This window comes from Bombina bombina, chromosome 5 (genome assembly GCF_027579735.1).
Source record: "Bombina bombina isolate aBomBom1 chromosome 5, aBomBom1.pri, whole genome shotgun sequence".
NCBI lineage: Eukaryota > Metazoa > Chordata > Amphibia > Anura > Bombinatoridae > Bombina > Bombina bombina.
In genome coordinates this window covers 680,516,168-680,543,755 of record NC_069503.1, presented here as the reverse complement: position 1 = coordinate 680,543,755, position 27,588 = coordinate 680,516,168, and the positions used below count along the sequence as shown (strand labels likewise).

Genomic DNA, 27,588 nt, shown 5'->3' with positions numbered 1-27,588 from the left:
AGTTGTTTAGAATTGCATATTTTTTTCTGAATCATGAAAGAAAAAAAAAATGGGTTTCATGTCCCTTTAAGTAATATTTCTGATTTGTTTTTGGGCGATTACTTGATTAAACATTGAATTGTATAATAATGTATATATACTAAGGTTCTTGTTAAGGTTACTTTTTGGGCTTACAATTAAAAGAGCTCTGCAATAAAAAAAAAGGGTTGATAAAAATAAATACAAAAAAATATTAAGTATAACACAAGTCATTCGAAATATACACTCATTTTATTGCCACTTTTCCAACAGAAACACAATTTGTTAGAGCTGCTAATTAAGAAGAGCAAAACGTGGTTAAACAAGGATCAATGATAAAAAAAACAGCTAAGAGAAAACTGGTAGTTAATACTAAGTTGTATCACTTTATGGAAGATGTAGACAAGCTTCACCACAAATAGTACACACATTTACTGCCAATTGTAACATCTAACAAGATTCTGGAGGGCCGCAGTACCTTCCACACATGATGATATTGCGTGTTTTATTATGTCTTATTGTAAAAATAAATGGGTGGTCAACAAGGAACTCCTCTTTGTGCATCAGAAGCCTCTCTCTTGATACATCTGCAGCCTCAGTGCCATCTTCATTTATTTCTATACAAGCCTTCTGTATTGCCTGAGATATATGAATGCCTTTACATTCTGACATTCCGGAGAAGTCAGCAGCTTCTTCATTAAATGCATCATTCATTCCAAGACTCTTCAACGTATCTTTGAGATCATATGTGCATTCCAACTTGAACTTGGGCAAACAAACTTTTACTTTGCTATTGGCCATAATGCTCGGATTTGTCCAGTGGACAAACTTTTCATATGTCATGTCCTGTTCCAGCTAAAATAACAATGAAAAAAAATAATAATATTATGAGCTATCCAATAATTACTAAGCAAAAATAGCATACAGTATTACTCCCAACATTTGTGGTTAGGTATTAGGCCCTCTGGTGGTTGAGGTAGCCGTCACTGTTCTGTGGGCTGGCCGTGTTGAGGTCTGTAGGTGTGTCTGTGCAGTTTGTGGATGTATCTGTACAAATTATAGGTTGGATCTAAGGGAAATTCTGCAAATAGGGACATATGGTTGTCTTAGAAGGACAGCGGGACAGAGCTCAGAATTAGGGACTGTCCCTCTCAAATAGGGACAGTTGGGAGTCTGCGTACACTATGTCCAATATGAGAAATCTATTGTTTTATCCAACAAAAAGATCTTAGTAAACACTTTTAGCTCAGTTTTGAAGCATGGTTATCCTTAGTGGGACTGTTTAATCTTTGCATATAATAACTGAAGTTTTGGATTTTAGTTTCATTAAAAGTACAGTATTTCAGTATGAATGCTAGAAAAAGTATTTTTATAAACTGTAAATTGTTCAGATATATTTTTTAGTAATAGAATAGGAATTCAATGCTTCAGTGCTTCTCTTTATTATGTATTACGCTTATAATTAGCATTGTCTCGTTAGTATCAAAAAAGTAAATAAAGTGGGTGCTTATCGTTATTTATAAAAGATTCAAAATTCCCCCTCCCTGGACACTTATGTCCAGGGGTGGAACATTCACAACTGCGACTGGGCAGCCGCGGCATCTTCAGCAAAAATAAATAAATATTTTTTTCAACTTTTATGCTGCCATCAGGGGGTGAAAGTTGTGACTCCAGTCAGGGGCCCTGGACTGGGAGGGGCCTGGACCCCTGACAGTGCCAGAACGCCATTAATCTGGTGTTTCTCTGCTAAATGGCTGGAAACTACATGTTCCAGAATGCCATGCAGCACATACCAACAAATCAGAGGTGGAGGATGGAGCTCCCGCCCAGAACTGCACAAGAGTGAGTGGGGAGGAGGAAGCAGCAGGGGAGTACTAGCTAAGTTTTCTATGTTCACAGCATGGGCTGGGATGGGACAGTAGCAGCTGCTACTTTCCCTGTCAAGCATGGCAAGTCCAGGCCAGGGCAAGGCTCCTCCCTCTTCTAGCTTCAGTGTGTCACTGTTAGTGACTGAAGGCAGATAAGCAGCACTAGGTATGCTAAAACCTATGGTCATTTGTTAGGGCAGACTGAGGCTAGAGCCATGTTCCAGCACCTACTGTGAGACATGGATCAGAGAGGAGGTTATTATTCTGCAGCTGTGAGACTTCGTGGGACTTTTAAGCTGATCCATTCACTCACTGACCCCAATGATTCTCATAATGCTTGAAAGAAACTCTCACACACAAAAAGTGTATTGGTGACTCTAATCAGTTGTAGTATTAACTGTTAAACTGCTGGTTAAAGTCATAAAGACATTTAATATATATGCAACACTTTTTTTAATTTATGTATATCATACATATAAAATTACATTTAATTAAAAAAACAATAACAATATGCCTATGAGAACAAGCAGATGAGGTGCTTGGATCTCTACTTGTAAATATCTGAATAAGATCTGTGGATTAAACAAGACTCTGCATTGGTAGAAAATAATTATTTTCCATCTCAATTATCCCTTATCAAGTAACAATAAATAATGATAAAATAAATGTTGGTGTTATAAATGGTTTTAATAAAATTAAGAGGGTGCTAAATCAGCTTATAGGAGAACACCAATAAAAATGTCAGTATGATTACAGAACCCAGTGTGAGAAGACGTAATTTTCAGAATTAGTTCAGAACTTCACACAATAAGTTCGTTCACACAATAGTAAGTGGTTCTGATTAATTTCACAGTAATAAATAATACATTTATTTATACCTATAAGGTAAACTCTAAACAAATCTTAAAAGACTTTTGTTACAAGAGGCATCAATGATACTAACTCTTGGTACAACACGGTTAGCTAACGAAGAAGCACATACGTACAGGATAAATATTCCTTGTGGAACTGTTTTGACTCGGATAAGTCTCAATATGTTTGGACTGTCGCCAAAGAAGCTTTATCAATGAATTATAACCTATTTATATTATCTATGCATAGATTCTAAAAGTGAATTAGACTTATAAGTTTTTAAGATTTGTTTTTAAGATTTGTTTAGAGTTCATCTTATATGTATAAATAAATGTATTATTTATTACTGTGAAATTAATCAGAACCACTTACTATTGTGTGAACGAACTTAATGTGTGAACTAATTCTAAAATATACATCTTCTCACAATGGGTTCTGTAATGATACTGACATTTTTATTGGTGTTCTCCTATAAGCTGATTTAGCGCCCTCTTATTTTTATTAAAACCATTTATATTATTTCTTATCTAGGAATGAGATAAGTATCAAGAGTGACAATATAGGATATTAATTAGTGCTAACGTTTATCCCTTTTTAAAAAAATAATTGGTGTTATATCAAGTAAATCAATACAGTTACCTTTTCGAGACCAGTTGAATCATCTTCAATATTTTTAGGTAATAAAATGAGCATACTCAAGTGCTTCCCTGTGTAAGGAATCTCTAAAACCATAGTTTTCAAATCATTTATGTATCCAATGCTCAAACGCGATTCTAAATACATCATCTGCACTGGCTTTGTTTCATTCTGAAATCAACAATAAGAGAAAAGATTACAAAAACAGTGTGAATTTGCTAAATATTAATAATAATTTTAATAACTAGAAATGTGCATCCAGATTTGGACAAATACAAAAAATCATCAATTTTGCTGTATTCTATGCATATGATTAAAAAATCAAAATATCCCATTTAACGACTTAACAGACAAATGAATAAATGCAACACAAAATTTAGTTCATTCTTTCATGCAGTTACAACTTCAAAGTTCTACACTTATCCAATTGCAATCCAGCAATGTCCTAGTTGGTTGATTCCTCTACCTACAAGTAGTACGTAAACTAAAATATATATTTTTTTATATGAAGAATTTTAACAGTACACAGTACCTCAAGCTATGGATACATTTTACACATTTATGTTTAATTTATAAATGTTGTCATTTTCATTTAGAATTGCTAACAATCATATTCATTTAAAAATGTCAAGCATGGATGGTCTGCAACATCAGAGAGATGACAAAAGTATAAATATTTCAATAAAGAATGACTTACAAGGGACAGTATACACCAATTTTTTTATTATTTAAAAAGACAGATAATCCCTTTATTACCCATTCCCCAGTTTTGCAAAACCAACACCGTTATATTAATATACTTTTTACCACTGTGATTACCTTGAATCTAAGCCTCTGCAGACTGCCTTGTTATCTCAGTGCTTTTGACAGACTTGCATTTTAGCCAATCAGTGCTGACTCATAAAAAACTTCATGGTAATGAGGACAGATGAACTGGCAGTGTCTAACTGTGAAAAACTGTCAAAATGAGAAGTGGCCTTCAAGGGCTTAGAAATTAGCATATGAGCATAGTTAGGTTTAGCTTTCAACAAAGAATACCAAGAGAACAAAGCAAATTTGATGATAAAAGTAAATTGAAAAGTTGTTTAAAACTGCATGCCATATGTGAATCATAAAAGTTTAATTTTGACTTGACTGTCCGTTTAGTAGTGTAGGAAAATTGCTGCATGGTCAATTACTGTTTCTTATAATAATATAACTCTAGTATGTATGAATGAAATATTACTGAAAACATTACCTAAAATTAATTTAATTATAAATTATTACAGTAGAATATGTGTATCCAGACAGCAGTGTATGACAATTATTTTCCCTTATATATAAATTATTTCCCCTTTTTGACTTATATATAAATGGCTACTAAATGGATTCTCCCTATTTTACTGTTTCACATTTAGCAATAGTTCACCTTCCCAAAACAGCAAAAATTAGGATTTTATATCTATAATGTTCAATTAAAATTAACAATTAAAAATCAGAAGAGAACTTTTTTTGATTATTTTGTCACTTTGCACCATCTTGCAATGTGTGCAGAAATTGAGTAGGTACTTAACCATTCAAATATAACATACATTTTAAAATTACACAAAATTCTGATTTTGCAGAGGGATAATTTAATCCATTTAGACAATGGGGCCTGTACTGTCCTCACTACTGATAACTAGACAGCTAGTTAACAAACCAGACAGAAATAGCTTTGTGTTTATTCCAAACTGATTTTACTTCTGAATAGTTATTTTGTAAAACTGCAATACAATAGGAAAAGCTGAAATTACAATATGTAGTTACACGTGGTGCTTGCAATACATACAATAATACATGTTTCTAACACAGAGAGCTTACATTTAATCCTTACAGCAAATAGCAATGCAATTCAAATGTACAATGAACTCTTAGCAAACAACAAATAACTTACAGGCATATGTATATTTAGAGGCAAATGTTAAGAGCTGATTTCCATGCTTCTTGAAGCTAAGATGGCTGCTGAGAAACTGAAAGTAAGACTTTTTATTAACAAACTTTATTAACACTTCCTGTTTTATTCCTGAGAGGAACCAAGCTGTAATTGCAACATGAAACCACCAGATGTCATCAAAATGAACATAATAAGCATATAATAGACAGAACACTCCCCGCCTGGTATAAAAATATACCACTATTACATGATCTATAAATTATTAAATTCAACCAGATAACTTTTTACTTTGAAAAAGAACAATCAAATCTGACACAGGTCTGAGGTATACTTTAGCAGTCTCTTGTTTAATGATTTTGACCTCTACCATCACCACTAGGAATGGCTGTTACAATAAGACTCATTGTCCATCCATTGCGCTTTACTTGAGAGTCTTTCAACAATACAAGATCTGCTTCTTGAACGTTTTGTTTCTCCTTCCATTTTCTATATTTCAATGTTTGGATACATTTGATAGTCACTGTTTCAGCTTGCAAGAAATCTAATGAATGGCATAACCCTTTGCAGCAATGCCAGCCTATACATGACTCATTTTGAGTGCTGCTGGAAAATGACTTGGCAATGTGAATTAGTGTTGCTATACCTCTCACAAGGGACTTCCACTTTGAGAATCTGAGAAATCTATGTGAGTCTAGCTGGCATTCATACACTTCAGTTATTAAAGCTGTCACTTCAGATCTGATCTCACTGTCAGAATCTGGTTCAATGAGGTCAAATGCTTTAGCTTCAGATTGATCACCTGTATCTGCCTGATGTAAGAAATCTGGGCCTGAGAACCAGTTGGTATGTTTTAGGTGAGCTGCCTGAATTGGTCTAGTACCATGATCTGCTGGATTATGACTGGTGTTAATATAATGCCACTGATCTGGATTAGTAGATTTTCTAATACGAATTATTCTGTTTGAGACATATACATGAAATCTCCTACAAGTATTGTGTATATAACCTAACACAATTTTGCTATCAGTGTAATATTTAACTGCATAAAGTTCAATGTCCATTTCTTCAGTAATAAGTTCAGCTAGCTCAACTGACAAAACAGCTGCACATAATTCTAGACGTGGCACTGTATGGGCTGGTCTTGGAGCTAGTTTAGATTTGCCCATAATAAAGCCTACATGACATTGACCGCTACTGTCTATGACTCTGAGATATGCCACAGCTGCTATCGCTACAGTAGAAGCATCAGAAATAACACATACCTCCTTTCTTACTGTGGACGATAGTGACACTGGCACATAGGGTCTGGGAATACTGAGTTCTTCAAGATGGATCAGGTCTTCTGTCCATAATCTCCATTAAGCTTCTCTATCTGGTAAGAGTGGGGAATCCCAGTCACATTGGTCTGTTGAGAGTTCTCTGACTAAAGATTTACCTTGCATAGTGATTGGAGATGCTAACCCAAGTGGGTCATAAAGACTGTTTACTGTAGCCAGGATACCTCTCTGTGTGAAAGGTTTTACCTCTTTAGACACTTGAAAAGTGAAACTGTCGGTCTGTAAGTTCCAACTTACTCCTAAGATCCTTTGGAGGGGTAGAGGATCGACACCTAAAACAAGGTCCTTTAGATCTTTAGCTCTGTCATCTACAGGAAATGCTTCCATTACTGGACTTTTGTTGGATGCCACTTTGTGTAGCTTGAGATTTGATCCTGCGAGCATGTCCTTAGCTCTCTGCAGGAGACTGACTGCTTCAGCTTCAGTAGGCACAGATGCGAGTCCATCATCTACATAGAAATTCCTCAAGATAAACTGTTCTACATCTTCGCCATACTCACTCTTTCCTTGCTTTGCTATTTGTCTTAGACCATAAATGGCTATGGCTGGAGAAGGGCTGTTTCCAAAGACATGTACCTTCTTCCTGAACTCTGTAATTTCTTTGTTAAGGTCATTGTCACGAAACCAAAGAAATCTCAAATAGTTACGGTGATCTTCTCTAACCATGAAACAGTAAAACATTTGTTGTACATCAGTGGTAATTGCAACTTGCTCTTTGCGGAAACGTAAAAGGACACCTAGTAGTGTATTATTTAAATCAGGCCCACTGAGGAGTGTGTCATTCAGTGAGATGCCTTCAAACTGAGCACTTGAGTCAAAAACTACTCTGATCTGTCCTGGTTTCTGAGGGTGATAAACACCAAAGATTGGTAGGTACCAACACTCCTCACCTGGTTCCAATGGTGGGGCAGGTTCTGCTTGGTCATGGTCAAAGATCTTTTGCATAAAGTTAACAAAATGTTCTTTCATTTCAGGTTTTTTCACAAAGGAATGCTGTAGAGCAAGTAGTCTATTCTGAGCTTGCTCTAAGTTGTTTGGTAGTCTAAGACGAGGTGAGCGAAATGGTAGGGGTGCTACCCAGTAATTTGCTTCATCAATAAACATCTCTTTTTCAACTACATCAAGGAACATACCATCTTGAATAGACATAGCAGGTTTGTCATCGTTTGGAGTAGTAACAAACACATTATCATCTAAACTGCCCACATTGTGAGTTGCAGTTCCTAAATAACACAATGAGGGGGTGTATGACTGTTGTTTACAAGCACTAAAAGTCTCTTTTACCTGTATATAGCTAGTGCATGGGCTGAACAGAGAAGTGCGCCCACTAGGCAGCACATTTGTCTTGAAAGAGTTCACATCTGCTGGTCTATGAGCTCCTCCTAAGCATACTTCCCCAACTATGACCCAACCTAAGTCTAAATGTTGTGCATAAGGACTGCTGTGAGGCCCATTAATCTGCTCACATACTTTGTGCACCTTCAGAATGTCTCTTCCTAACAAGAGAAGTATTTGTGCGTTAGGGTCAAGTGCTGGGATCTTGTCTGTTAAGGATTTCAGATGAGGGAAATGCTGTGTAATCTCAGTTGTTGGAATTTCTGACCTGTCATCAGGTATCATGTCACATTCAATGAGTGTGGGGAGTTTTATGTGTGTTTTCCCATCAATAGACTGAACAGTGAAGTTGGATACCCTACGCCATGTTTTCTCTGTAATGCCTGAGCATGTTCTTAGAGTGTAGGAAAATGTTTCACCACTAATGTTAAACGCATCAAAAAACTCTGATTTGGCTAAAGAACGGTTACATCTAACACTGCATACATCTTTACAGAACAGTCAGGTTTATTAGAGGGATATACAGTCACTAAACAAATCTTGGAACATGATCTGGACCTTGTCCCTTTCCCACATACCTCTGTACACTTGGATACAATAGTGGGTGGAGTAGCTTCCTCTTGCTCCCCGCCTTGCTCTCCCTTTGGTAAAGGATTCTCTACTGCCCAGGGAGCTGGACCTGGATGCAAAGCTGAAGTATGCTGGTCACTGTTGCATTCTCTGCATCTTATGTTATTTTTGCAGTCTTTGGCAATGTGTCTGGTGGATGCACAACATCTAAAGCAGATAGAATTCTCTTTCAGGTAAGCTTTACGTTCATCAATGTGCTTGCTTCTGAACCCACAACACTTTGACAGTGGGTGTGGTTTATTATGAATTGGACATGGACTGTCTGATTCCATGGATTTCCACGTAGGGCTTTTCACTTGTGGAGTTGCATTAGTAGCTGACACTTCTGTCTTTCTTACTGACACCGTTGGTCTGTTACTGTACCTTGTTCCGGACTTCTCTGTATTTACTGGAAATTTGTTGCTGCATGTTGAGAATATGAAGCTTGGATCATTTCTGGTCTTTGCTTGGTTGACAATAAATCTGGTGAAGAAACTGAATGGTGGAAAGGAGACATGATGGTCTTCTTTGTACTTGGAACCTTGAAAAATCCACTTTTCTTGCAGGCTATATGGCAGTTTTTCAATAATTGGTTTGATGCCACGAGCTGTGTCTAGGTATGCCAGTCCTGGCAAAAAGCCTCCTGCCTTAGCTGCATTCACCTCCAACAACATGTCACCAAGTTCTCTTTACTTTATGTTGTCTTTGTTTGAGATTTTGGGGAAGTTTTCTAGCTTCTTTAACAGTGCATTCTCAATAGCTTCAGGGCTGCCATAACATTATTCTAGTCTCTGCCATACCATTTTAACTCCATCAATTGGGTTATGAACATTCAAAAGAACTTAAGCCAAAAATATAGATTTTTGGCTAGGCATAGGATGCATTTATTTAGCACTTACTGTCCCCTATGTATGGTTTGAGACCTGGAGTAGGAATGGGGTAAGTGTGGAGTTACGTAATGCCTTGTTTAAAATCTAACTTTTATTTCAACACTTAAAAACAAAATTCCACATACAATTTAAAAACACAAATTGGCATAGAACATGTTCTGAAAGAGACTGGGCAATAAAAATAATTAAACATTCGTAGGAGAGTAAACAATTGGAATAGTATGAGTATGTTAATACTAGGATATTTAGTTATTATAATGCAAAGGATGTTAGACAGTTGTGTATCCTTATAAAATACCACCATTCTAAAGCATTACGTAACTCCACATTTACCCCATTCCTACTCCAGGTCTCAAACCATACATAGGGGTCAGTAAGTGCTAAATAAATGCATCCTATGCCTAGCCAAAAATCTATATTTTTGGCTTAAGTTCTTTTGAATCACTGATTCTTGCATAAGCACTCCAGCCTATATCCACTTCTGAACCAACAGTAGATACATATTGGCACTCCCCATTTACTTGTGTAGTGCGGTTGCAAACCCTTTGTTTTCTCCAGTGGGTTATGAACATGCACTGACCTGATTCTTTTAGCCTGTTGAGATGACTCTGGTCCAAGCCATTTAGTCAAAAGATCTAGCTCTTCTCTGGCTGTAAGATTAAGATCTCTGGTGACACCTTGGAATGATGTCTTCCATGCCCAGTAGTTCTCTGGTCGATCATCAAATGTTAGTAGCCCTGTACTCACTAACTCTCGACGAATCAGGTGCTTTGCTAGGTCAGTTGTCTCTGAAGTTCCTAATGTGCTATTTCTGAGAGGGGATATATGAGAGTCCATATAATGTGATGGATGTTGTGCATCAGCATAGCCTCTGTTTTCTTGAAAGCGCACCCTTGGTGTTGAGACATTTGGAGTGTCAGTCTGGGAAGGAGGGTGCAAGTCAGGAATATTTGGAGGGGACTGTAAATATGTTGAGTCAGGAAACTGTGGTATTATGCTGGACATAGGTTGGATAGGAGCATGCTCTGTTTTATCTTGGTCCAGAGCATGGTTCTGTACATACTCACGAGTCCTTTGTACTGAATCATGGGTAGTTATTTCTGAAAAATCTTGGAGTGGTTCCTCGTCTAGTTCAGCTGCTGCTTCATAGACTGCTGCTTCTGCAGATGCTGCAACTGCTGCCCTTTGAATCTTTAGCACATGCATATTAGCTTCTAACTCTGCCTTGCATTGCTCTGTTTCAGCTTCACACCTTGCTGTCTCTGCTTTGCACCTAGCTGCCTCTGCTTCCATATCTGCTTTGCACCTAGCTGCCTCTGCTTCTAATGATGCTTTTTGCTTTATCATATCTGCTTCTTTTTCAGCATAAGAAATTTGTGCCTGGGCTGCTTGCGCTTTAGCACGGGCTCTGAGTCCTGCAGAACTGGCTGAGGATCTGCTGGAGCGCATGGAATATTTAGAGCCAGAGGCATAGGATCTGGTCTCTAAAGTTTGCTGCGTCATATCAACACTCTTATCTTGGTTCATAGTGATCAGGTTAAAGTAGTAAATGCAGTTCTTGTGCAAATTATTTTTACTGCCTTTCACTTTAAATTGCAGGTCTTGTATGTTTGCTTGTTATTTACTGCTTTTTACTTTAAAATGCAGCCTTTGTATCTTGCTTGTTATTGCTTCTCACTTTACAATGCAGCTCCTATATCTTCCCTTGATATAGCCTGCCTTTTTACTTTACAATGCAGCTCTGTATCTTCCCCTGATATAGCCTGCCTTTTTACTGTACTGTCCTCACTACTGATAGTTAGACAGCTAGTTAACAAACCAGACAGAAATAGCTTTGTGTTTATTCCAAACTGATTTTACTTCTGAATAGTTATTTTGTAAAACTGCAATACAATAGGAAAAGCTGAAATTACAATATGTAGTTACACATGGTGCTTGCAATACATACAATAATACATGTTTCTAACACAGAGAGCTTACATTTAATCCTTACAGCAAATAGCAATGCAATTCAAATGTACAATGAACTCTTAGCAAACAACAAATAACTTACAGGCATATGTATATTTAGAGGCAAATGTTAAGAGCTGATTTCCATGCTTCTTGAAGCTAAGATGGCTGCTGAGAAACTGAAAGTAAGACTTTTTATTAACAAACTTTATTAACACTTCCTGTTTTATTCTTGAGAGGAACCAAGCTGTAATTGCAACATGAAACCACCAGATGTCATCAACATGAACATAATAAGCATATAATAGACAGAACAGGGCCTATTTATCATATGTCTGTCTGACCTGATCCGACACTGCGGATCAGGTCCGACAGACATCGCTGAATGCGGAGAGCAATACGCTCTCAATATTCAGCATTGCACCAGCAGCTCTTGTGAGCTGCTGGTGCAACGCCGCCCCCTGCAGACTCGCGGCCAGTTGGCCATCAGCAGGGGGGTGTGAATCAACCCGATTGTACTCGATCGGGTTGATTTCCGGCGATTCCTGTCCGCCTCATCAGAGTAGGTGGACAGGGTTATGGAGCAGCGGTCTTTAGACCGCTGCTCCATAACTTGTGTTACTGGCGAGTCTGAAGACTCGCCATAAACACAGGCCCACAAGCTCCTTACGGAGCTTGATAAATGGGCCCCAATGTATGGATGTTTCTACCCCTGTCCAAACTCAATTAGAGTAGAATACGTATATATATGTATGTATATATACAGGGCTCAAAATTTCAACCAGCCCACTAGCCATTGGCGAGTGGAAATTTAATGGTGGCGAGTGAAAGTTAGTTAGTGAATGTTGAGTCTGAAGTCTGGTGGCATGATGTAAGTAGCAAATTGGCACATTGTATTTGCAGAATGTACATTCCTATTGCAACATTGACAAACAGACATTTTGGGCTATGTGCTAAATCTATTATCTAAATGGATATTAAAGGGACAGTCTACCATAGAATTGTTATTGTTTTAAAAGATAGATAATCCCTTTATTACCCATTCCCCAGTTTTGCATAACCAACAGTGTTATATTAATACAGGGAGTGCAAAATTATTAGGCAAGTTGTATTTTTGAGGATTAATTTTATTATTGAACAACAACCATGTTCTCAATGAACCCAAAAAACTCATTAATATCAAAGCTGAATAGTTTTGGAAGTAGTTTTTAGTTTGTTTTTAGTTATAGCTATTTTAGAGGGATATCTGTGTGTGCAGGTGACTATTACTGTGCATAATTATTAGGCAACTTAACAAAAAACAAATATATACCCATTTCAATTATTTATTTTTACCAGTGAAACCAATATAACATCTCAACATTCACAAATATAAATTTCTGACATTCAAAAACAAAACAAAAACAAATCAGTGACCAATATAGCCACCTTTCTTTGCAAGGACACTCAAAAGCCTGCCATCCATGGATTCTGTCAGTGTTTTGATCTGTTCACCATCAACATTGCGTGCAGCAGCAACCACAGCCTCCCAGACACTGTTCAGAGAGGTGTACTGTTTTCCCTCCTTGTAAATCTCACATTTGATGATGGACCACAGGTTCTCAATGGGGTTCAGATCAGGTGAACAAGGAGGCCATGTCATTAGATTTTCTTCTTTTATACCCTTTCTTGCCAGCCACGCTGTGGAGTACTTGGACGCGTGTGATGGAGCATTGTCCTGCATGAAAATCATGTTTTTCTTGAAGGATGCAGACTTCTTCCTGTACCACTGCTTGAAGAAGGTGTCTTCCAGAAACTGGCATTAGGACTGGGAGTTGAGCTTGACTCCATCCTCAACCCGAAAAGGCCCCACAAGCTCATCTTTGATGATACCAGCCCAAACCAGTACTCCACCTCCACCTTGCTGGCGTCTGAGTTGGACTGGAGCTCTCTGCCCTTTACCAATCCAGCCACGGGCCCATCAATCTGGCCCATCAAGACTCACTCTCATTTCATCAGTCCATAAAACCTTAGAAAAATCAGTCTTGAGATATTTCTTGGCCCAGTCTTGACGTTTCAGCTTATGTGTCTTGTTCAGTGGTGGTCGTCTTTCAGCCTTTCTTACCTTGGCCATGTCTCTGAGTATTGCACACCTTGTGCTTTTGGGCACTCCAGTGATGTTGCAGCTCTGAAATATGGCCAAACTGGTGGCAAGTGGCATCTTGGCAGCTGCACGCTTGACTTTTCTCAGTTCATGGGCAGTTATTTTGCGCCTTGGTTTTTCCACACGCTTCTTGCGACCCTGTTGACTATTTTGAATGAAACGCTTGATTGTTCGATGATCACGCTTCAGAAGCTTTGCAATTTTAAGAGTGCTGCATCCCTCTGCAAGATATCTCACTATTTTTGACTTTTCTCAGCCTGTCAAGTCCTTATTTTGACCCATTTTGCCAAAGGAAAGGAAGTTGCCTAATAATTATGCACACCTGATATAGGGTGTTGATGTCATTTGACCACACCCCTTCTCATTACAGAGATGCACATCACCTAATATGCTTAATTGGTAGTAGGCTTTCGAGCCTATACAGCTTGGAGTAAGACAACATGCATAAAGAGGATGATGTGGTCAAAATACTCATTTGCCTAATAATTCTGCACTCCCTGTATACTTTTTACCTCTGTGATTACCTTGTATCTAGGAACCTTCTTCCAGCCCCCTGATCACATGACTGTGACTGTTTATTATGTATTGTCTTGCATTTAGCATTGTTTTGTGCTAGATCTTAAATAACCCCCTGTGCCTGAACACAGTGTTATCTATATGGCCCACGTGTACTTTCTGTCTCTTTGTGTTGAAAAGAGATTTAAAAAGCATGTGATAAGAGGCAGCCCTCAAAGGCTTAGAAATTAGCATATGAGCCTACCTATGTTTAGTTTCAACTAAGAATACCAAGAGAAAAAAGCAAATTTGATGATAAAAGTAATTTGGAAAGTTGATTAAAATTATAAGTCCTATCTGAATAATGCAAGTTTAATTTATACTAGACTGTCTCTTTAAATAGCCATGAAAGTGCAAGGATATGTTATTCCTCTAGGGCTGTAGGGACCCCATTAGTGCTTAGACTGTTACTTCTGAGAGGGTAAACTGGTCAGAGAGAGATATTGCAGTGGAAAAGTGAGAGTGGAGAAGGTAGAATGGAGAAAAAAAGAATGAAGAGCTACGAGAAAGGGGAAAGAAACAGTGTAAAGAGAAGAACCTTGGACAGGCTGCATTAAGGCAGAAGATGAGGGTAAAAAGAGAGATTGAAGAGAGGAGGAAGTCAAGAGAGATAGTTAAGAGCGAGAAGGGAGAGATTATTATAAAAAATAAACTCCAGGTCTGCTATGACCTTTCATGACTGTCAGCACTCTGCATTCTCTCATTTAAACAACTTCCTTTTTCTACCGAGTTGTTGTCTTCCCCAAAATCTCTAGTTGATTTTTAGAACTGCTATGAACTTATTTTGTTACTTTACTGTATGTAGCATTATTTAATTTATTATGGTATAAAATAAAAACAATATTACAAAATGTTTCACAATGGCTAAACAAATGCAAAGAGGAGGTGAAGTAGTGAGTGTGGTGGGGGTGGGATTACAAGTGGCGAGTAACATTTTGTTAAAAAAATATCACATATTTTTACATTCACTTAATTCTCCTTTTTATTTTATTCCTACATTTTTTATTAGTTCAGAGAAACAAAGATCTTTGAGCAGTAAGAAAAATGAAGCCTGCGTTTACTGCTATGTCATCATAATTACTATGATATATCACTTCATAGTTATAATGACATGAAGCCCATTGTTTGAATTCAGAAACCTCACTCTTTGTAAATATATTATTATGGTAAGGGGATAATAAAGGCCTCTTAAGATGCACCATAACCCCCAAAATAGAATCAATGCTCAGCGGTATTTGTCATTGTTTTAACAATCAGATAACAGTGGTCAGACAAAGGACCACTCATTTCTGTATGATAACAGATGCCCCGCCCCCCTGCTGTTGTTCCAAATGCTTATGGTTCTGTCAGGTGATCATTGTTTACTCAATGATCAGCGGATAGCCATCTGAGCATGTGACCCTTCCTTTGAAAGAGCAGTCTGCGTCATGCACATATAAGATTTTAATATCCCTTTAATAAAAATGAGTGAATGCTTTATACATTTCCCATTTGTATACATACAGTACAAAACCATCACTGCCCAGAATGTGTCCATTTGAGCATGTGTGCAATTTATGTATGGCAAGATAGATAAACTGAAAGAATAAATATTAAAAAAAAACAACTTACTAGTTTGTCATCTAAATACAATTCACTGTACATACCTTATTAATGTGGAAATCCACTTCTTTTGTTTCAGTCTCATTGAATTTATATAACCAGCTTCCTTTGAAATATGCTGCCCCAAGCAATAGCATTTTAGTGCTTTCATCACATACATCCTCACTTAATACAGTCTCAATGTTACCTGTAGGAAATTGAATATTGTCTATAGTGAAATAAATTCATTCAATACAGTGATGTAGCTTTTGTGCTGCCCTAGGCACTGTGAAATCTAGTTCCCCCAGAGCCTCCCAGATCCCCCCCAAACAATGTGAACTATTTTTTCTCTGAACCAGAAGTCAGCAATGTATGAAAGGGTCATTTTTAATAAAACATTTGGAGAACAAAGGAGTGGGAGGGCATTCTGCCATAGAACTACCCTTCAAAGGCCTAGTTTCCACTGAAGTGGTAAAGTTTAGAAACTGGTGATAAAAACATGTATTTCAATCAAAGTATATTGAGATTTTTTATTTTACCACCAGTTTCCAAACTTTACCTCCTCAATTGAAACTAGGACAAACTTTGCTGCCCTGCTTTACAAATCCTGCTAAACATTAGGCAAATAAGTCCCTGTTTCAATCTAAACTAAGTACTCAATAGTTATAAAAATGTATTTTAGAAATATGTAATATACTTTTTTACTTGGTAAAGTAACAGACTTGTATATAAACTATTCAAACATAATTTATGAAAGAAACACCATCATTTTTTTTTTTCGTTTCTAATGGCCCTGTCCTGAATAAAGCATCGATTTCTTGTCAATAATTTTCTTGTTATAATTACTTATTATTCTTTCTAATAGCTTCTCCTGTGTCCCATTGTACATTGTCTGTGGAGGCTGAATCTTGAAAAATATGTTATAAGGTTTGCCTAATACAAAAGTTTTTTGTTTTAACAAATCACAGTTTAATCTATTTTGTAATTCTCAGACTAGCTAAAGTACATGTTCATATATATTGTAATTATATGTATTAGTTAAGTGGTTAATTAAAGGCTTGTAACACTTATTTTATAGCATGTATATGAAATAACAACATTAACAGATGTCTATATATAAACAGAAGTCTATATCTATCTTTATATATATATGTGTGTGTGTATACATGTGCATATATTCATTATATCCTGCAAACATATTACAGAAAAAAGAAAATGCTGTTTATCAGTGTACTGATGCCTGCATAATACTTTGTATTGAACTCCTGCAAAGGATTTAAACACATAATAAAAGTCAGCTCAAGAGCAGCTATGCACTGGTGCCTATATTAAAGGGACAGTCTAGTCAAAATTAAACTTTCATGATTCAGATAGGGCATGCAATTCTAAACAACTTTCCAATTTACTTCTATTATCTAATTTGCTCAATTCTTTAGATGTCCTTTGTTAAAGAAATAGCAATGCACATGTGTGAGCCAATCACACAAGGCCTCTAGGTGCAGCAACCAATCAGCAGCTACTGAGCATATCTAGATATGCTTTTCAGCAAGTGATATCAAGAGAATGAAGCAAATTAGATAATAGAAGTAAATTAGAAAGTTGTTTAAAATGACATGCTCTTTCTAAATCACGAAAGAAAAAAATTGGCTTTCATGTCCCTTTAAAACATCTGCTGCGCCAATGACAAAAGGCATATGTGCACAGCCTCCAATCTCCAGCTAGCTCCAAAAAGTGCATTACTGCTCCTGAATGCTTTTCAACAGAAATAAATTAAGGGAACACTTAAATTAAACTTTCATTATTCAGATAGAGCATGAAACTGTTTGAGACTTTCTAATTTACTTCCATTATAATATTGCACAGTCTTTTTAAATGCAATATTTATAAGGCACCAGCTCCTACTCAACATGTGCAAGAGTTCACAGTGTTTATGTATACAAGTATGTGATTGGCTGAGATGGCTGTCACATGATACAGGTGCCAGCAAATTAAAAAAAGTTTTGAACTTCATTAGAAAAAAAATCTATTGCTCATTTCAAATTCAGATTTAGTGCTATTGTATTGTCTTTATTGTGCACTTTATGATGATTTAATTGTACAATATTTATTAGTCCTTTAAAATTTTAAGAAAAATGTACATACCATCAGTGAGTTCTTTTACTGATGTATTTATCTGGGTCCTCACTTCTTCCGCTTTATTTTTAATATCAACTTCTTCCAGTTCTGAAGGATATGGCTTTTTAGTTGAATTTATGAAATCCTATAAAGCAGATATTGTGTATTTAAAACAGCTGTATTCTTAACACATGTAAAATACATTGATTTTCTCATTACAGTTTTATGAATTTGTCATAAGAAATACTGTTGTTTTCTTTTGTTTGCAGCAGATTCTTGGCAATATTTGGCCATGCTATATCCAGTCTTTACTTTTAGGAATATGGTAATAGATTTTTTCTCTTGCTGGTAAAGGCATGGTATTTCCCAGCAACAACACCGTAGGCTATTGCTGAAACTGTCAAAGCATAATCATAATTTTTAATATCACAATCCTAAATATGCAGATGTATACAGAATCTATTAGCATTAAAATACAAAATAGAAAGTGCAAAATTTAAATGTAATACAATTTAAAACACAAAGGGGCCTATTTAAGAAAGTGCGAGCAGACATGATCCGATATTGCGGATTATGTTCGCTGCAAATCGATAAATGCCGACAGCATATGCTGTTGGCATTTTTCATTGCACCAGCAGTTCTTGTGAACTACTGGTGCAACGCCGCTTCCTGCAGATTCGCAGCCGCTAGCATGGGGTGTCAATCAAACCAATCATATCGGATCGGGTTGATTTCTAGCGATGTCTGTCTGCTGCCTCAGAGCAGGTGGACAGGTTATGGAGCAGCGGTCTTTAGACCGCTGCTTCATAAATTGTGTTTCTGGTGACCCTGTAGGCTCGCCAGAAACACAGGACTTCAAGCTCTATACGGAGCTTGATAAATATGCCCAAAAATCTGAAGTCTAAAATAATATAAAATACAAAATTCAAAATGTAAATGCAGCAGAACTCTCATGTCATGCAGTGCTATATGGCTCTTGGCTTGTCTCTTCTTTACAACCAGAAATGCAGGGAATGCCCCTCAAAATCTGCCTTTTTAGAATCTTGTGAGGGATATTGTAGTGCTGGGGGATCATTTTATATAATTTCATCTGAGTGGAGAGCTTTAGATCATCAGACCCTATGAGAGAACATATGTGACAGCTTCCTAGTCTCTTGTGTTGTATCAATTTTATCTGACATCTGACTAAAATCGTAAAGGTACATATAGTAGAGGCATGTCAGTCTTATTTTCCTGGCTGTGTAGAAGGTTTATTAATTTCATATTTTGACACTCAGGGTAAATGATTGATGATGCAAAGCCTACAATTTAGCACTAAAAACCAAGGATAATCCATCCCACACAGGATCCACCAAAATAATATTTTCAGACAAGGACTATACCATTAAATCATACTAGTCCCATAGAGATACCGAATATCAAGGACAACTGTACTACAGTCACAATTCAGACAGTATTTCCGATTAGAGGAACAAGTGACTTTATTTGAGCTCTATTTGTATTGATATAATGGATTATGTTTTAGTGGATTAACAGTGTGAAATGTCAGGAACACCTCATGACTATCCCTATCAGGTTTTCCTTTAACATCTCGATGGCGTGTAAATTATTTAGGTGACAGAAAGACATCTCAGCAGTCATAAAACAGATTTCGATTAAGACGTGAGACAGCAGAGAGTGTAAAATACCATCTGTATTGTGGGAACAATTAAGATGACATAAAAGACGTCTCTGTATCTGCAGCATGGACTAACGGGATATGATTTTCTAGGGTACTGATAAAGAAGTTAGTGTACCAATATATGGCTTGTGAATTTATGTGTGTGAAATCTGTGAGATTGCAGAACAATACATCTTTAGAGCTGAAACAGTATATAAGTTTCATAACATTGCGCGATTGGATTAAGCTGAGTTGTCCAGACTTGTCTTGCCTCTACCCTTTTGTTTTATTATTTTTCCTGACTAGATTCTAATATTTCTGGCCTTAAGCTTATCATCCCAGACTGTAACCTCTGATGTATGTCTCACATATTTAGTCTCTGTTGCCAAACGTCTGCTACATGCCTGGAACTCAAACTGTATGGCCATTATTTTGCTTGCTTAGTCTCTTCTTTTGATATTGGGCTGTGTTTTTCTGTTAACCAATGTCATCAGTCAATGCTGCATATGTTTTAGGATCACTTGCTATAAGGTGCATGCATGGTTATAGGTACTATACCTAACTTTACAACTTAGTACATGGAGCCCTGTATAAGTGCAAGTTGGACTTGATTTAGCTGTCCCAATGGTGCTCATTACAGCAGAATAAATGCAGGTCCTACTTACCAATTTAGTGAACAAATTCCTCCCAGCATCACCTGAAAGGTTTGCAGGGAACAAGCAGAACATATGTGCTTTATTTGCTTATGGAAGTTGCTGTTTTGTGGTAATTCATGTATCTACAATTAGGAATTCATCATAGTGTTCACCACCCTCTGTTTACTAAATACAAAACTTATGTACTTGGTCCTGGAAATCAGTTCTGATCAACAGTGCTGATTATTATTATCATTTATTTGTATAACGCCGCCAAATTCCGTAGCGCTGGGTACAATGATGGGGGTATACAATGACAATATTTTTGCTAAAAATACAAAACATAAAACTAAATAAATCTAATACAGGAGGAAGAGGGCCCTGCTCCGGAGAGCTCACAGTCTACAGGTTTAGGGTGCAGAGACATAAGGTTGGGGTAGCTTGTTACATTGGTTGTAGTTGCAGCAGTGAGTCAGGCAGTTCATGTATTAATTTGGTTCGAACACACAGTGCCCACCAAATCAAGGTAGCTTTAAAACAATTTATTAGTGCGCATAAAGTTAAAAGTTTACACTTACAAGATTGTAGTGTTAATAACGCCTTTCATATAAGTGTCAGCTAATGTCCATTATCCACCAGAAGCTGATTCAAACTTGAAATCCCGTCTTAGATCTCTGTTTGTGAAATTTACCGCCTCAGCTGCTCTCTCACAGCAGCGTTCGATGTTACCCAATGTCAGCGGCTTGTGTAATCTTTTATTACAGCTGGTGTTCGGCAATTTAAAACCTGTCACTGTTTTGTCCTCTTTGAGTGAAGTAAAAAAGAACAATACCCCTGAAGAAGTTTGCTCGTTGCAAAGGAAACGCGTTGGGTTTATGAGAGGACAAAACAGTGACAGGTTTTAAATTGCCGAACACCAGCTGTTTTCAAGGAGCGTCTGAAGCTATACAAGGTTGGAGACAGTCTTATGGAGCGGGGTAGAGAGTTCCAGAGGACAGGAGCAGCACATGCAAAGTCTTGGAGGCATGAGTAGGACGTAGAGATAACAGGAGTGGAGAGACGTAGGTCAGAGGTTGATCGAAGAGGACGGGATGGGGAATATTTCACGATAAGAGAGGAAATATAGTTGGGAGTTAGATTTTTTAGTAAGCTGATTTAAAGTAAGCTGATTTATTTTATTCATTCCATCTTACTCTATGTGTAACCTGACAACAGCCAACACTTATTGCAACAGTGTGTAAGAGGACTATGTTATCTGTGTTGCAGTAGGTCTGGCTAAAACTCAAGAAAAGAAATAGGCACAATTCTAGGTTTTACCCTGCTTGCCCCCCCCCCCCCCACACTTTGGATGTCCATGGATGGGAGTATAGGTCTATAAGGTATATTTGAGTGCTTTGTATGTACTGTATATATTATTTGCACACATAAAATGATATACAAACTGCTACATGTATATAAAGATATTACATGGAACAACAAACTAAAAACAAATATACATAAAAAATAACCAGAGACAATTATCAACCACAACTATATTATATAGGGAGAAACAGATCCATCCTTTTAAAAATTACATAATCCATGGAATTAATTTAACATTTGAGGAAACAGTTCTCTTTAACCATGAAGTCTATTAAATTACATGACCTGCCATGATAATTCACAGTGAATTTCTTTAAACTGAGGAGGGAAATAAAGTGATTGTGCCTGCACATGTCATATGCACACTCCCTTGCAAGTCCCAAGACGAGCATCATGATTGGGATATGACTGCTGAGAAAATTTTGAGGGAAAATAGCTTCCTTTTCACATAGAAATGTTCATGTGATATTTTCTAGTCAGATCCTTACAGATATGCTGCATCACTTTCAAGTGATTCGACATTGAGGACTCATGTCCCTTTAATTGTGTGCAGATTTATTTTTATTGGCGAGTCTTTGTTTGGTCCACCAGCTCTATCAGACTATAAAACTGAATTCTAGTTGGTGACACATTATACACCAGATATTCCCTATGCCCCTTTATGATACTGGAAGTTTCTTTATTGACATTACATACATTAAGACATGCAGTGGATTTCCTCTTACCTTTGTGCATTCCATACCATTGTCTACATAGAGACGTTTCACAAGTTTCAATGAGTATGGTGAAGTAATTTTAGATATATCTGAAGTTAGAGTCTGAAATCCAAAATCACAGTTGTTGACTTTTTCAAAATGAAGAACCTGTTAAGAGAAATAGCAATTTCCTGAATAATGGGATACATTAAAAAATAGCACTTGCTTAAAGGATCATTATATACAGTAGAATTGTATGATAAAAAATGCATAGTAAAAAGACAATGAAATAGCAGTAAATCAAAGATGCATATACATATACACTGTAGTAGGAGCTACATTCTCTGTCTAAATCACAAAAATGTAATTTTGACATAGGTGCCCCTATAAGACACAAATTAGTAATTGTTATTAACCCCTTAACGACCAAGGACGTACGCCACACGTCCTCTAAAAAAATACACTTAATGACCGAGGACGTGTGGCGTATGTCCTTGGTCTGGAAAGCAGCTGGAAGCGATCCTGCTCGCTTCCAGCTGCTTTCCGGTTATTGCAGTGATGCCTCAACATCGAGGCATCCTGCAATAACCCCCCTTGGCCATCCGATGCAGAGAGAGCCACTCTGTGGCCCTCTCTGTACCGGACATCGATGGCCGGTTTCGTTGGTGGGTGGGAGCCAGTCTGGGAGGCGGGTGGGCGGCCATCGATGGGCCGTATGATGTGGCGGGGGGCGGGATCGTGGGCGGGAACGCCGGGTGCGCGCGCGTGCACGAGGGTGCGCGCGCGCGGGGGGGGTAGGAAGCGGGTGGGAACCGCTACACTACAGAACATTTATGGGGGAAAAGTGGCAGTGATTGCCAAATATATATATATATATATCGATCTAAGAGATCTGGGAGGGGTGGTGGGTTGGTCTTTTGGGGGGGGGCAAGCTACACTACAGAAAATTATTTTAAAAAAATAATAAAACAATGTTTTACTATAAACTGGGTACTGGCAGACAGCTGCCAGTACCAAAGATGGCTACTAATAAGTTAGAGGGGGATGGGTAAAGAGCTGTTTGGGGGGTATCAGGGAGGTTGGGGGCTAAGGGGGGATCCTCCAGAGCAGCATATGTAAATATGCATTTTTTTTTATTTATGTTTTATCAAGGATAGCTTTTTTTTTAGTACTGGCAGACTTTCTGCCAGTACTTAACATGGCGGGGACAATTGTGGGGTGGGGGAGGGAAGAGAGCTGTTTGGGAGGGATCAGGGGGTGTAATGTGTCAGGTGGGAGGCTGATCTCTACACTAAAGCTAAAATTAACCCTGCAAGCTCCCTACATGCTACCTAATTAACCCCTTCATTGCTAGCCATAATACACGTGTGATGCGCAGCGGCATTTAGCGGCCTTCTAATTACCAAAAAGCAACGCCAAAGCCATATATGTCTGCTATTTCTCAACAAAGGGGATCCCAGAGAAGCATTTACAACCATTTGTGCCATAATTGCACAAGCTGTTTGTAAATTATTTCAGTGAGAAACCTAAAATTGTGAAAAATTTTACTTTTTTTTTTATTTAATCGCATTTGGCGTTGAAATGGTGGCATGAAATATACCAAAATGGGCCTAGATCAATACTTAGGGTTGTCTACTACACTACAATAAAGCTAAAATTAACCCTACAAGCTCCCTACATGCTCCCTAATTAACCCCTTCATTGCTGGGCATAATACACGTGTGGTGCGCAGTGGCATTTAGCGGCCTTCTAATTACCAAAAAGCAACACCAAATCCATATATGTCTGCTATTTATGAAAAAAGGGGATTGCAGAGAAGCATTTACAACCATTTGTGCCATAATTGCACGAGCTGTTTGTAAATAAATTCAGTGAGAAACCTAAAGTTTGTAACAAAATGTGTGAAAAAGTGAACAATTTTTTTTATTTGATCGCATTTGGCGGTGAAATGGTGGCATGAAATATACCAAAATGGGCCTAGATCAATACTTTGGGATGTCTTCTAAAAAAAAATATATACATGTCAAGGGATATTCAGGGATTCCTGGAAGATATCAGTGTTCCAATGTAACTAGCGCTAAGTTTGAAAAAAAGTGGTTTGGAAATAGCAAAGTGCTTCTTGTATTTTATTGCCCTTGCAAAAAAAAGCAAAGAACATGTAAACATTGGGTATTTCTAAACTCAGGACAAAATTTGGAAACTATTTAGCATGAGTGTTTTTTGGTGGTTGCATATGTGTAACAGATTTTGGGGGTCAAAGTTAGAAAAAGTGTGTTTTTTTCCATTTTTTCCTCATATTTTATATTTTTTTTATAGTAAATTATAAGATATGATGAAAATAATGGTATCTTTAGAAAGTCCATTTAATGGCGAGAAAAACGGTATATAATATGTGTGGGTACAGTAAATGAGTAAGAGGAAAATTACAGCTAAACACAAACACTGCAGAAATGTAAAAATAGCCTTGGTCCCAAACGGTCAGAAAATGGAAAAGTGCTGTGGTCATTAAGGGGTTAACCAACTTGAAAATGCCTATTAGTTATGCATGTGTCCCACATGGTGCTGCTCGGATGATATAATGGGGGTGTCATTGTTATAGTTTACTCAGTATTGTTAGAATATAGATAATTCCCAATATATATGATATATATAGAAATATCTATTTTGAAATACAAATAACATTTTCTTCTAAGTGAAGAACATTTGGAATGTAAAAATATTAAAAATTATTTTTATATGTTTAAATGTATTTGAGTGGAGAGGGCTCCAAAGTGTTTATATATATATATATATATATATATATATATATATATATACTGTATGTGTATATATGCATATACATGTGTTTATATGTATGTATGTATAAACATATATATACACACACACACACATATATATATATATCTATATACACATTGTAGCCCTTTCCAATCAAACACCTTGTTATATACCATATACCTTTTAACCATTAGAAAGCCTTAACAAGCTCTAACAATAGTGCACCACGTGTTATTTAACCCAAAAGGTTTGAGACACCACTGTATGTGTAAGAGGTATGAAGGGAAATATTAAAAATAAGTGCTCATAATAATCATGTGAGGGTAATTGTGGAATGGAAACATTTACGTTTAGAGCACAACCACTGATTCTAAACTCTCTGAAGAGCCTGCATTAGTGTCTATAATAAACAATTGGCTAGATTACGAGCTTTGCGTTATGAGCGGCACGGTGCTAACTTGCAAGTTATTGTCACCACTCACTTACCTACAGCGCTGCTATTACAGGTTTTCATAAACCCGGCGTTAGCAGGCAAGAAGTGAGCGTAAAGCAAAATTGAGCTCCATACCAAAACTCCAATACCAGCGCTGCGGTGAGCTGCGGTAAGCTGGTTTTACATGCTTGTGCACGATTTCTCCATAGACATCAAGGGGAGATCTGGCTGAAAAAAAGCCTAACACCTGCAATAAAGAAGCGTAAATCTCCGTAACACAGCCCCATTGATTCCTATGGGGAAACTAAATGTATGTTTACACCTAACACCCTAACATAAACCCTGAGTCTAAACACCCCTAATCTGCCACCCCCGACATCGCCGACACCTACATTACACTTATTAACCCCTAATCTGCCGCCCCCGACATAGCCGCCACCTACATTACATTTATTAACCCATAATCTGCCGCCCCCAATGTCGCCACCACCTACCTACACTTATTAACCCCTAATCTGCCGCCCCAATGTCACCGCCACCTACCTACACTTATTAACCCCTAATCTGCCGCCCCCAATGTCGCTGCCACTATAATAAAGTTATTAACTCCTAACCCTAGCACCCCCTAACTTTAATGTAATTAAAATAAATCTAAATAAAACCTACTATTAATAACTAAATAATTCCTGTTTAAAACGAAATACTTACCTTTAAAATAAACCCTAAGTTAGCTACAATATAAATAATAGTTACATTGTAGCTATCTTAGGTTTTATTTTTATTTCACAGCTAAAGTTTGTATTTATTTTAACTAGGTAGAATAGTTACTAAATAGTTATTAACTATTTACTAACTACCTAGCTAAAATAAATACAAATTTACCTGTAAAATAAAACCTAGGCCTCCATTACATATGCAGCGTCGCCCACAAAATCCTCCGCCGCCAGATTTTACGCGATTTTGGTATTACTTATACGGCGTAGCATACAAGTTACGTGCATATATTTCACCCGTCGCTCGCAATTATTACTCCCATAGGCTAACATGGGACCGCGTCGTAAATCGGTATCCAATATCCAGCGCAAGGACTTACGTGGCGAAAATGGAGAAATCTTACTCCATTTTTACCTCGCCATAAAAGGCAGCCGCAGCAGGCCTTGCTCCGAGTATGGGAGCACCAAAACTCCCAAAAATGCCTGAAAAAATAAACTAACACCTAAGGCATGCGCAATGTCTATCTACTTGTCAACCGCAATCCCCCACCGCAATAACTAATAAAGTGTATTAAACCCTAAATCCGCCAACCCCAACATCGCAAACTACCTATTAAAAATATTAACCCCTAAACCGCCATAGCCCACAACGCAATAAACCTAACCCCTAACCTAACCCCCCCTAAATAAACTAAAATTGCCTAATTTACAAAATACTAAAGTTACCATTAAATATAAAAATATTTACACTACTTCTAAAATACAAATAAACTAAGTATAAATTAAAGAGGCAGTCTAATCAAAATTCAGGAGTAGACTGTCCCATTAAGCAAGAATTACAGAAAATAAAAAATAAAATGACAAAATGTTAAATAAATTACACATAATCCCTATGAAAATAAAAAAGCCCCCCAAAATAAAAACACCCCTTAATCTAATCAACTACCAGTAGCCCTTAAAAGGACTTTTTGCAGGGCATTGCCCCAAGATAATCAGCTCTTTTGCAAAAAAAATACACACAGCCCCCCTACCAGTAAACCCCCCCCACCCACCAACCCCCCCCCCAAAAAATACTAACACTAAAAACGCTAAACTATCCATTGCCCTGAAAAGGGCATTTGTTGAGCATTGCCCTTAAAAGGGCATTCAGCTCTTTGCTGCCCACCCTATCTAAATAAAATAAATCCCCCCAAAAAACCCTTACAAAACCCTAAGTCTAACCCCCAAGTGGTCCTCACCTGTCCTGAAGTTCAGCGGAGAAGGTCCTGTTCCAGGCGGTGAAGTCTTCTTCCAAGCGGCGACCTCTCCTTTCTTCTTCCAGGAACCAGCCGGCGTGGAGCGGAGGGCGGAGTTGGAGACCGGCGACGCCGGAACTGAAGACCGGCAACTCTGGAACTGAAGACCAGCGACCACGGAGCCATGGAATAGGAATTCAAGGTACGCGATTAAAAATGGCGTCCCTTGAATTCCTATTGGCTGATTTGAGCCTTCAAATTCAAATCAGCCAA

The 27,588-nt window shown here is 37.6% G+C and overlaps 1 protein-coding gene across 1 annotated transcript in view; it reads right to left on the bottom strand.

The window, feature by feature from the left end:
- Positions 1-251: 251 nt before the first annotated feature.
- SERPINB5 (serpin family B member 5) overlaps positions 252-27,588 on the bottom strand; it is an 80,777-nt gene continuing 53,440 nt past the window's right edge. Inside the window, exons 3-7 of the mRNA XM_053713087.1 lie at positions 22,187-22,324; positions 17,832-17,949; positions 15,755-15,897; positions 3,378-3,545; positions 252-873 (exon numbers count right to left, since the gene is read on the bottom strand). Of these exons, the coding sequence (XP_053569062.1) occupies positions 469-873; positions 3,378-3,545; positions 15,755-15,897; positions 17,832-17,949; positions 22,187-22,324 (972 nt within the window). The 3' untranslated portion in view covers positions 252-468. The remainder of the gene's footprint in view (positions 874-3,377; positions 3,546-15,754; positions 15,898-17,831; positions 17,950-22,186; positions 22,325-27,588) is intronic.